Below are 12,729 nucleotides of genomic sequence, written 5' to 3'. Positions count from 1 at the left end.
AACTTGTGAAACTTGTAGTGATAATACGTTAAAGCAATCTAGTTTTATGCTGAGAATCATGCTACAATTAGACATCTGAATTAGCTAGTAAATATCTTTCCTATTCAATTCAGTCAGTCGAATCGATTTTGTTACCATGTACAGCAACCATCTAATGCCTATATAGTTAACTTTCTTGAAACGATGCTACCATATTCGTAGTTCACTTCGATAATTACAGATCTGGATATACATTAAATCCAATTAAAGATAGCCTTTGAAACAAATATATGTCATATTAACGTAAACCTGTTTTATTCAAGAGAACAGTTATTGTCATATTATTTCTGAGTGACATATTTTTGTGATTTTGTAAAGAACAATTATTGCTTTTCTGGTTTGATTCGAACCTTGGTAAGTATTCAACAATAAAATATATTTGTATTTCAGCACGGAATCAAGGTGATCGAGGAAAGTGAATTTCAGCTAATGTCAACATTTCGAAAATATATTTTTGTTTCTTCAGGGCCGAAAAAATTTCAACAAAACAATTGGATTGATATCAAATAGTTATTATCTATGAGGATTGGTAACATCTCTTTACACTTCTGCACCTAGTCAGCCATTCTCCACTTATGTGAAGGACTTATCTCGTGGACTTGAAAGCTGAAAACATTTTAGGTCTGAATTTCACTGTTTTTGAGATTCAGGGTGATTGAGAACTTTATACGATGGCACTACCGTTCGTCCTCTGTCAACTCTCGGTTGGAGATTTGAAATTTTGTGTTAGTATTATCAACCCTCATAAGGTATTTCGATGCGAAAGTCACAGAAGAATGAATAGGAAAAATAGCATCAGGTTGAATAAAATATTACGGAGATCGTTAAAATAATGTCCAATTCTAATACCTACCTACCCGTTTAGTTTGAAAATTTGTCACTACGTGGTTTGTTTTTGAATTTTGCACTCTTATATAAGAATGTCAGTGTCTTCGACACTTGTATTAGAAAAAACTATTTCAATCAAATTTTGTACAGGTGGTCACTGCTAAAAACTCGCGATCTTGATTTTTTGAATAGATGGAAAAGAAATTCCATTGAGAAGAATTGGATCATAGCCTGGAGTTGAAATATTCACCCTGCAGGGGAAGAGGGGGCAGCTCCTAAGATTACTTACTTAGTTTTCAGTTAGATTGAGAATTTCAACATGGCGGCTCCGGTCCCTTTCGCCCCAATGTTTGGGGAAAAAAGGTCCACTAGTCCCTTGTACCCCAAATAAATTATGGAAGTTAAATTAAACCTTATGTCAAATAACGATCAAATCCAAAAAAATATTCATTTATTAGTCTGTGCACATAATACACTGAAAACCTTCTTTATCCTCTTCTACTCCAGCGCATGCATCGTGAGCCCACTCCTTGCATAGCACACATTGTATCCACCCTTCTCCAGATTTGGAATCCGAGAATTTACTATGGCAATACAGGCATTCGGTATTACCTTGATTATCATCTTCACTTTCTGATGAATCGTGTCTCCTTGGATATATCATTTGTTTCTGTTTCTTTCTCTTATTTTCTTTAGAAACGCTGTCTATCAACTGATAGAGAGTTTGGCAACTGCCAAACTCAACTTTCTTCTTTTGTGCTTCCTTTTTAGTTAGACTAGCTTCCAATTCTTCTTTGAATGGTGTGCTAGTCTGTTCCTTCATTCCACTTTTCCTTTCCTTAGAAGTTGCGGGTTTAGGAGACCTATTAAATCCTACTGCCCTAGCCATACTGGTAGCCTCAGGAGCATGAATAGAGATTTGGGGATTTCTTTGTCTGAAGACAGCTAACCGGTCGATACTAGCTTGTTTGGCTTCTTTATGGAAAGTATATGCTTCAATGTTGATTTTTTTGCTAAATCAAAGGCCAATTTTTGGCAGTCCTTTGTTGTTATTCCAAGTCGAGACTGTGATCAAACAATTGTTTTTCCTGTTCAGCAGTAAAAACTTGTTTGTAGGTATCATTTCATGGTCCTATGTGCGTGACAACATTGTGAATCCGACGAAGCAAGCAAGTTTTTGGGATATGAAATTGTTAGCTTGCTTTTCTAATTGATAAAGAATGTGTATTAATGGCTTGCAGAGCTGCCTCCATATCTTGAGAAATCCATGGCACCGCTTCGTTTTTTTTTTTTGGAAGTTCGAGCCATCTGTGAATGACCAATAAATTGTTATTGATTGACACATCAATAAAATAAAATAATAGGTGAAATACCAAGATTTCTTTCAAAAATAAAAGAATCGATCCAGCCATTTCTGTTCAGAATCAAAATGAATATGCACTGAAGAACCTAGTGAGAAATTTAGTGTACGTCCTTAAGAAGAAAAATTCCTTTCAATGAGGTATCATTTGCCATATTTTGACATCCACAACAATGTATTTCTGGTGAATTTCATCGCGAATGTAGGCCCGCTCTAATTTTTCTGCCGCCTTGGCAATAACACAAGTCGGCGCCCTTGCAGGTTTGGATATTTGTACTGAGTGACAGCGGAGGGTGGATGGTGATTGCCGAATTCGCCGATTAAGTGTGTAATACTAAACAGTTTAAAAAAAAATTGTAGGGAAGGAAAATATTTCAAATGTAATTATTTTTTATGGATTCGAATTCAAATAGAATAGATGATTCAAGGAAACATGTAGGCGACTTTTTCTCGGTTCAAATGTCGTAGATGCGTTCTTTCTCTAGGGATTCCGGTGTTTCATCCCGACTCTTCAATTGGGCTATTCAGCGATCTCTGCCCATGTCACCCTCTCACTCCATCGTGAAGAGGTAATTCTCCATAAGGAGACGGTTGCATTCCTTATATTCAAGGGCAAAAGGACTTTCAAAAGTACCGCGGCTATCACCTGGGCATAGAGCTACTCGTTTCTAATGGGCAGAACACCACCAAGACTGGCTGGTACCAAAATGGAGCAATGTACTTTTTTCGGACGAGTCACGATTCGGTTTACAAAGAGATAGCAGCCGAGAAAGGGTTTGGAAGGGTTCAGGTAGACTAGAGCGACTTGATTTCTTTAGTTTTAGGTTTACATAGGACTTAGTCCTCAGCCTTCATTTATTTGTAATAATAATAATAATAATTCCGCCCGGGAAGTGGTGTCCTTTTGAGGCGAATCAATAATGTGCTGGGGAGTTTAATGTTCGGTCGCCGTACCCCTTTATTATCGTTGAAAGAACAATGACAGGTGCCATCTACGTAGAAAACATCATTGAACCAAACATTCCTCTGCGCAATTTGGGGATAATTTAATTTATAATCAGGATGATAACGCCTAGTGAGGAGTTGTGCGGTGATAGCACCGAACACCGATTCATAACATTCTTCAAGAGAACAATATCCAGAGAATGAACTGGCCAGCAAATTCACCAGACATGAATCCAATTGAGCACGTAGGAAGAATGGAACGATATACCTGAAAATTTCATTAACGACTTGATTCGTGGGGTGCTTAGGCGTTTTGGCCAGTTTATTGAAAGAAGAGGTGGGCTATTGAATTCGGATTCCGTTGTGGAATAACTATAATTAATCGAAAATAAATAATTTATATTTTTTCTTATTTTTCCTATTTTGTTTAATCTTTCATAAAGCAAAGAGTAACAAACAAAGATTTTCTATCAAATATATTGCAGTTGGAATAGAGGAAAATCTTCATCTCATTTAGAAATGAGATCTTTGCTATAGATAACAAAGATTGTTTATTTCTTGAGAAACCTAGGGGGCCGAAACTTTTGATGGTGTGTATATTAGGGCTGGGAATCATGAATGAATGATTTAATTCATTGAATATTTATTCGAATATTCATGAATATTCACTGAATAGTCGAGTATCCGGTGAATAGTTGAGTATTCAATGAATAGTTGAATAATCAATGACTACTTTTCTATTCATGAATAATCAGTGAATAGTCGAGTATTCACTGAATAGTTGAATATTCAATGACCAGTTCTCTATTAATGAACAATCAGTGAATAGTTGAGTATTCACTGATTATTCAGTGAATTGTTTTCTATTCAGCGATTAGTTATATTAATTATACAACTCATGTTCTGATGAACCAATAGAATCCTTAAATTTCCCATAGTTAATGGCGTATTGATAAGTGAACTACTTGACGTCGTGGTATAATCGTTTTGGTGTTTCGCCTCCTGCCATATTGTGATCATTTCCATAGTAACATTCTTGGACGTTCGCCAAAAAATAAAAGTCAAGCTCAGTAAAATGTCATTGAATGATCAAAATGCAGTGCTTTGGTTATAGTTATTGCAATTATTCGTTTTATAATCGTAACGAATATCAGTCGAGCATAGACAATATATTTCGATTATACAAACCTCTTCAATCGACGTAGTTCGCGAAACACCACTCGAGCTGCGCTCTCGTGATGTTTCGCGAACTACGTCTCGTGAATCGGTCTATAATCGAATATTGTCTATGCTCTTGTGATATTATAACTGAATATTCGTTACGATTCATAAATATTCACTGGTTCAAAACGCCGTAACTATGGGAAATTCGAGAATTTTATTGGTTCATTAACATTAGTTCAATCACTGAATATTTATTGGATAATCACTGAATATTCATTGAATAATCACTAAATAATAAATGAATACTTATTGAATATTTATTGAATAGTTGAATATTCATGACTACTCATAAATAATCAAGTACGAATATTTGCTTGAATATAATTCATTCAAATTAAATTTGAGAATGAATATTCGAATACAAAAAGGCGAAAAAGTCTCAGCCCTTGTGTGTAATGTAATTCGGTTCTGGCGACCTACAGAGCCGCCGTTTCGTTTTCATTGGCCCACTGTGTATAATCGCAATTCCTTCGAGTGTCACTGCGCTCCTAATAGGGGGGCAAAAGGTTCGACTCGATCACATGCACCTACATATTAATTGACGGGACAACGGAATAGCACATATTTTCCCAGCGCGCCTCGATCGAGCATAATGGATTATTCAAGGTTCCACTTACGGACCCGATCTTTGCGGAGAGTCGCTCTTATCTGATTTATTTTTGAAAACGGGGCCCCGAAATGCAGCGATCGCGCGCATCCGTGATTTAACGTTTCTAACCTTCGTCGAAATGTTTTGGTCAGTGATCAGTTCCTGTTTGGTATCATGCTAGACCATCGAAGGTGAAAAGTGTATATTTTAACCCTATCGTTTGGTTTAGATCCATCGCCGTGATGACATCCGAGGATGACAAGCCACTGCACAAGCAGTTTCTGAGGATACAGAGAGAGGTGAGAGACTTATCAAATTTATTTCCAATTATTGAAGTTGATCGAGCTTTCGATGGTTCACGATCAAGTATGAATCTATTTTGTTTACTTATGTAGTTGAAGATCGGAAATAGGTAACTTCGGTAATTTCGCAGGTACCTATTTATTTAAAAGTATTTTGTGATTTAAAAAACACAAATGTGATTTGATTGGTGTGTAACACAAAATTGACCGTTGAATTTTGAAATTGGACACCATTTTTGACTGAGTTCATTGACGGATATGTTTTTATTATGCAAATTATTTTGATTGAAGAAAAAATTCGTTTCAAATCGTTTATGAGAAGTTTTGTACTAGGTTGAATTGTCTAGATAGCTGTAGAAGGTAATCTTGACAAAACAGTATAAGAAATGGTACCTATCAGTAAAAAATATCAAATTTGACGGGGGAGAAGGCTAGGAATATGAATATGTGTAGATTCTAAGATGATTTGTTACAAATTAGGTCGAATTCTATGAAAATTTGAGTTGCTTGAGAGGGTTATGAAGAAAATGAGAATGATTTGTAACATCATAATAATAATAAACAGGGGGTCTCTATATTCCAGCCGAATTCATGGTTTGAAATAAATTTTGGGAAAATTCCACAAACATGTCGATATTCACTTTGAGGAAGACATAGGTTTACATCATTATTTTTTCTTAGTTATCGCCTTTTTGTATATCATTTGAAAGCTCATTTTGTACTGATTCTTAATCCTATGAAGGAATGGGAGAGAGAGAATTACCTATTGCTTGATTTCAAGTGAAAAATATCGAATCATAACATCTGGAATGTTTTCGATTAAAATGAAATTTTGTTGCCTAAGCAACAAACTTAAATAAAACTACGAGAAAACTTTGCTGACAAATGTTCTCTCTAATGATATTAGACGATATTATTTTTCGATATCATTTAACAACAAGTGAGTAACTTCATTTTCTGTATTTCAGTATTGTAATTAGTTCATTACAGTTCCAAAAACAGTGCTGTGATGAACTCATTACAGCATCGTTTTCAGTTATATTTTTCGTTCTTTGGTTGTGTACACAGACCAATCCTATTAAAATTCAACACACGTCAATTTTCAATATAATTAAATTTGGATTTAGTGAAATGATTTGCGACATTATTCGCAATTTCTCTTAATTCTGTTGGTGTTAAATAGATTTTGTCACACATAATACGAATAAAATGCGTAATTATAAATTATTTCAAAATTTGAAACGTACGAATCAGATTTAAATTCCGTAATCTGTCAATTTTTTTACAGTCACACCAACTGCCAAGATACAATACAAATGTCACTAGAATGTATAATCTGAAGTTTTCATTGAATTTCGACAATGTTTCACAAAACTCGACTGAAATAGAGAAAATATCGTCTAATACTCGTTGAAGAAGGCAATTCCAACACTCATGCGTTCGTGTTGGAATAGGAGCCCATTCTGAAAATTGTTTTAGAATATACTATTATTAGATTAAATATCATGATATATACACACTGACAGAATTAGAGGACAACGGACAAAATCTTCTCACCGAAGTTTGTAGTTCTTTTTTTTTTGTGTGATTATGTCAGAATTCTGCCATTAGGAAAGGAGTTGTTGATATAGTATTTTTGCCTATATAAAACAGTAGAGTGAAAAAGTTTACCAGAACCTCTGAAGTTAAACTTTAACATTTGTTCACATTTACTTTACGTTACGTTACATTTTTGAGTTAACTTAAATCAGGTTTAAGACGTACCCAAAATAAAATATTTTCACTCAAATAGGAGGAACGATGCCTGTTCCATCTCCATTTGGGAACTTCTGATCAAAATTTGTTGAATAAAATGATTATGAAACTCTGTGTTCAGAAAACCATGAGATTTTCGTCCAGATGATCATTCTCCAGAATTTCTTTGATCATGGGATAAATATGCTCTTTTGATATTTTGAAAAAGGCGTGAACTATCAAAATTGACATTAAACGCGCGGAAATGAAAACATATCAGTGATACGATATTTCACTCAATTCGCGAGTTTCTCCACAAAGAATGCACTTTTTATGTCCCATCGTGAATCAACGTTTCATATTAACTCAAAATATATTAAAATAAATACCTAAATATATCAGAAATTCAGAAAACAAACTTCAAGCGCGCCAAACGACTTGAAAGAACCGATGACACTAGGAATCCAAAAGTGGATTTCAGCAGGTAGATACAGAAAATAATAAATATTGTGCTTATTATAAATTCAATAATTAGGGAAAATATTGGATTCCAAATTTGAATATTTAATCGGAAATCACTCAAATATTAACTAATTCATTCAATATAAAATACATTCATAACGATATTGTAAAATTGTGGATTTGAAAATACATCACAATCCGACAACGTAATCTAACCATTTTGGGGACATGTAAAAATTGCATTTACTCCCTCTATCTTTGTTTATTACTCTATGGATGCCCATAATATTGAAAAAAAAACAAATATTCGAAGGTCATTTCCCAAGAAACGCCCTGTAACTAGAACGAGAACAAATCAAGATATCTATGATCTGGTTACTGATATCTAATTATTGTAATTGTAATGGTTGAAATATTTATTGTATATAACTTTTTGACAACTTTTGTAACAATGATCGCTGAGGTCGCTCCACTTAATATATTACCCTGTGTATCTCGAGTGGTCATAACAAAGCCAGTAATGTTTGACATTATAATAGTGTACTCGAACTAAGAGTTTGACGAAAAATTGGAAAATTCCAGCGACGACTTTTTCGATAACAGGGTATAAATTATGAACTAAACAAATTTCATTTTGAATAATGTTTGACTATCTAACAATAATTTTTATTGAAAACCAGTCTGAAATTATTATCTTATGGGTAAGCAATATTTGTCGCACAAAATTGTTTCATTCAAGATGTTTTCCTATGAGAAATGTTACTTTAAGGAAATCCATTTACCAAATTCAACATCCTGTATCTCGAAAGCTAGTCATAGGATTGACGATTGAGTTGGACTTACACATTTTCTTGTTCAGAAGGTCGTACTCTACAACATCCGAAAAATTCAGAAAAATCAACCGGTGACAATTTTTCCATTAGGCTGCTGCCTGGTCCCTTATAATACTACGCTCAGAATTTTTCTCACATTACGGTCACTAGTACAAAATGAAATATTTTTTTGATGAAATCAATTAAAAATAACTTAGGGTCGTCCTTATCGTAAATTAACTAATTTATATCTGATAATTGAAAAAAAAAACCATATATGAAGCAGTAAAATTGTGAGGGATTTAGCTGATGTAGAATCTGGAAAAGTGGATTTCGATGTTGTAAAGCCTTAGATAATGGACTAGTTTAGTGATGTTGATAATACTATATTTGACACGATAGAATTGAAATATAGAGCAAAACTGATAAATCAGTGAAAAAATTATGAAAATCCATCAATAAATGCCTGAGAAATGGATTATTTAAATTTACGTATTTTAGCGCGGAACGTCTTTGGTCTCCGACTCGTCTGTGACTTCACGCCACTTGCCTGTGATCGCTACACCATAAATTACGTTTAAATACTTAGCCGCGCCAAGGCTCTCGCGTCGTTTGTAGTTGTACAGTGTAGTTTTAACTCGAGTTTTGTTTTTATGTCACCATAATGGAAGAAGGCTTCGTGAAAGGACAAAGTGACAATTTGCCTAAAATAGATATATTCGCAGTGATGGAGTTTTTTTCTTCAAATCCATCTTATGTCAGTGCTGAAATAAAAGGAGTTAAACTTTTCAAGTAAGTATCTACTGAGTTTGCTCCATCATGGTTCATCTTATAACGATGATTTATTTAAAAAACGTTTCATAAACAGTTTGTAGTTGAGTACTGCTTGTTGAAGTCTATCCATTATTAATGGCAAAACATATTTATGTGAGGAGTAAAAAGTAAAAAGAGAAAAAAGTAATGTTTACTGCCCGTATAAAATCCGGTATGAATCAATTCTGATCTTCACACCACATATGAAGTAGTTTAGGTCCAATTAAGTCACGTCTCATTAATTTGCACCACTTCTTCCTTTGATTCATGTCATTTGGTACATGAAAAAACAATTTATTTGAGTTTTTAATTGTCGTGCTTGCACACATAGGCACAATACAATATTTTTAGGATTTTTTTTTACTTAAGCCATCGTGTAACGAACAAAACACGACACGAACGGCACAAGTGATTGTACACCAATGAATTCGTAAGCACTCTGCGAATACCAGTCGCCTCGTGTAAGTGGCGTGACGTCACACACTAGACGCTGCGTACTATGAAATTATTCTTCCAAGCGCAACTACAAAGTCCCATAACTTTTTCATTTCTAGAGATATTTCAATGATTCTTCCACATTTTTGTTTCATTTTACTTAAATTTTTAGAATTAATCCTTAACAACAAAAAAATGAAAACTAGTCCATTCTTGAGATTCAATTTCTTCGAACCTTCGAAAGAACGATAATTTAATTGAACTCTGGCAACTTCAAGTTGCCTACTTTTGGTAGGAGGGTGAGTGCAAACATATTTTTACACCCAGGCAGCGAAAATCCTAGAGCCGCCCCTGGTTGAATCTCTTCCTGTTACACTTTTTATGAAGGAAAATCAAGAAGATTTGAATATTCTTTCATGCCACCCATTTTAATGCTTTGGAAATAATATTCCAAAATTATAGTGTTTTCAATCAATTAGGAAACGGAAACTCCAATGGGATTTCTGTTTGTGAAACGATTAGGAAATTTTCCATTTACAATTAATCGGGTCGAATACTACTGCGCCAATATAAATTTTGGAATCTCGTCCTTGATATTTTCGATGGTTCGTTTACTATTTCTGATTGCACTGACCACAATTTAAAAATAAGCTCTTCCTTCCGACTTCTTCGGAACATGCTAAAACTGTAAAATTTGTAAATATGTATTTTAATTGCTTAGTAGCCTACGTCGACATGATTGTAGAAAACAGTTTGATGATTTTCTAACAATAACTCCGCTGTTTTCGTGAATACCTAGATGATCAAATAAAGAACATGCGATACCTTATTAACTCGAAGTCTAGAAACCTACTACAAATAAAGAAGAATGGACCTGTGAAAAAAATAAAAATGAGGAAACCATGACTTGGAATCGAAAGCTTTCGAGCGCTCCTGCATTCATGAACCAATTGCGTCATTGAAGACCACAGAACCGTATAGAGATATATCCAAGGGTGTAATAAGCGGATGAATGAACATTCGCTCATAAATTGCTGACTCTATTTCCCTATTTTTTTCTTGATATTCTGCTGAAATTTTCAATTATTCCGAAGGTACGATCAATACGAAATTTTGCATAAAATTTGAAATCGTTATTTTGTATATACTTGCAAAATTTAAACTCTGTCGGTTTTGTGCCCACGATTAAATTGGGCAATATCTTCTCGATATACTTCATGATTTTTGTATATTTCTGTTCGATCAACATAAAATTTAAAACGAGTATTGTAGTATTGAAGTTAACAGGAAAATAAAATTTCGAAAGACTATGTTTCTGAAACTCCTATAGTCGGATTAGGTCCATCAACGAACTTAACTGCTCCATTCAAGTTTTTTCCAGGTTCTTACTTTCGGGAGTCATCGTGTTCACGGCCGGTCACTAATTGTCATGAATTCTTTATTATTTAGTCTAACCTTATCGTTTAAGATTATCCTCTAGAATTCTAAAATAACAAACATTGTAACGATGGGTAGAGCTATTTATTCAGGGACGAAAACTAAAAAATCAATGGTCTAGACAAAAATCCAAAATTCAGTTACATAATGGTCAACTAAACCTTAAAAACTCACCTTTTCTTAGATTGTTACAGTAAACCTACAGAAATGATTCTATACCTTCTAATAGCTATAGTCAAATCAATGCATTTCTTGCGTTTCCATAGAAACGATTTCTCAAAAGCCCAAGTTCATAGGTCTATCAAGCGTGGTGTGTGCCTTGAGAAATACTATTTCTCGCAATATGAGCAATCCATAGTTTTGAAAATCAGTAAACTATGAAGAATACACTACTTTTCATAGCTGTTGTAGGAAAAGTAATTCTCCCACTCGTGTGTTTACGGCACATCCTTTCAGGCTCGTGGCACAAACTTCCACACTCGTGAGAAGAGTTGAACTTTCCCTACTTGTTGCGCAATATACTAATTCTATTCTGATGAGTTTAAACCAAAAAAAATTGTTGGGATAAACAGTCGATAACTTCTCTACTCTCATGAGTTCAATAATTTTTTGCGTCTCCTTAGCTTAGATAATAGACCAATAGGGTCTAGAATTAAAACAGCAGATTTGTCAGAAAAATACTTCCCATTATTTCTTGTGCTTTCTTTCTTCTATTATAGATGCCCGTATGATTTTGACCTTTCGGGGCCTTGACATTTATAAGATATGAAAAAGTATGATGCAGTTCAATTCACTATTTTACCATGATGTTGCCAGCAACCGTTTGTATATTCCGCATGTGCCATAGATAACGTTCATAGAACTAATATTGGCATAAGATAAATATATAGTGTGTGCTGTTATTGTTACATGACGTAATTTATGTTCCTCAAGTTTTTACATCATCTCCATAAATTTGCAAATAGAAATACCTAGAGGAAAAGCGAATATAATTCTTTCGAATATTCGCCTCCATATTGATGGTTATTCACTTGAAATGAATTGGTACTCAAAGTCTTATTAGGTGTCTGAAGACAAATCAAATAAAGTTGACAGTACAACTCAGTATTTATTACTTCATATATTTCAAGAACTCGGCTCCAAATGTGAAGCAGACCTTACTGTTTTTAAAAATAAATCTTCTATTTTTCTTATCGATTTCCTAAGATTCAATTACGGTGTAGAACAGTAGACAGTGGAATATACTGGGGGACTTTGTTATTCATTCCTAAACGTTATTATATTTCCTGAGAAGATTTCGAGACGGTAATAAACAATGTGCCTGAAATTAAGTGTCCCAAAAAGACCACGTCAAACGAACACGGAATGTGCTCTATGTGAAAAAATCGTTTCTATGAAAGTCTCACAGTTTTCGAGATATTCGATGTTTTATGAAAATGTTGAATTTTTTCACTTTAACAACTTTCTCTCATGCTATAGGTACAATTGAATACTTTTCAAATCAGTTCTTTCCGCGAATATTGTTGAATGATTGCTTCAATTTATGCACGGAAAAATAGTACACAATATTACCCAGGGATTCTAAAAATTTTTTTTTTTTTACGTTTTGGAGGCAGTGTTCTTTTTACCGAATTCGATCACATAGTATATTGTAAACATAAAAAATCCAACTTCTATATACATAATGTCTCGTAGAGATCTCATAATAAAACAAAACAGCACAATTACAAATCAGCCCGTTTATATTAA

At 34.1% G+C, this 12,729-nt stretch overlaps 1 protein-coding gene across 2 annotated transcripts in view; it reads left to right on the top strand.

Moving 5' to 3' along the window:
• Window positions 1-255: 255 nt before the first annotated feature.
• Window positions 256-12,729, top strand: part of LOC123678666 — a 52,324-nt gene continuing 39,850 nt past the window's right edge. Inside the window, exons 1-2 of one of the 2 annotated variants that reach the window (XM_045615803.1) lie at window positions 256-393; window positions 5,215-5,284. In XM_045615803.1, the coding sequence (XP_045471759.1) occupies window positions 5,228-5,284 (57 nt within the window). In that variant the 5' untranslated portion in view covers window positions 256-393; window positions 5,215-5,227. Of the gene's footprint in view, window positions 394-4,941; window positions 5,285-12,729 lie in introns of those variants that run through there. The other variant, XM_045615810.1, reaches the window with a different exon arrangement.

The sequence above is a fragment of the Harmonia axyridis genome, chromosome 1 (genome assembly GCF_914767665.1).
Source record: "Harmonia axyridis chromosome 1, icHarAxyr1.1, whole genome shotgun sequence".
Lineage (NCBI taxonomy): Eukaryota > Metazoa > Arthropoda > Insecta > Coleoptera > Coccinellidae > Harmonia > Harmonia axyridis.
This window is presented reverse-complemented; position numbering and strand designations above follow the sequence as displayed.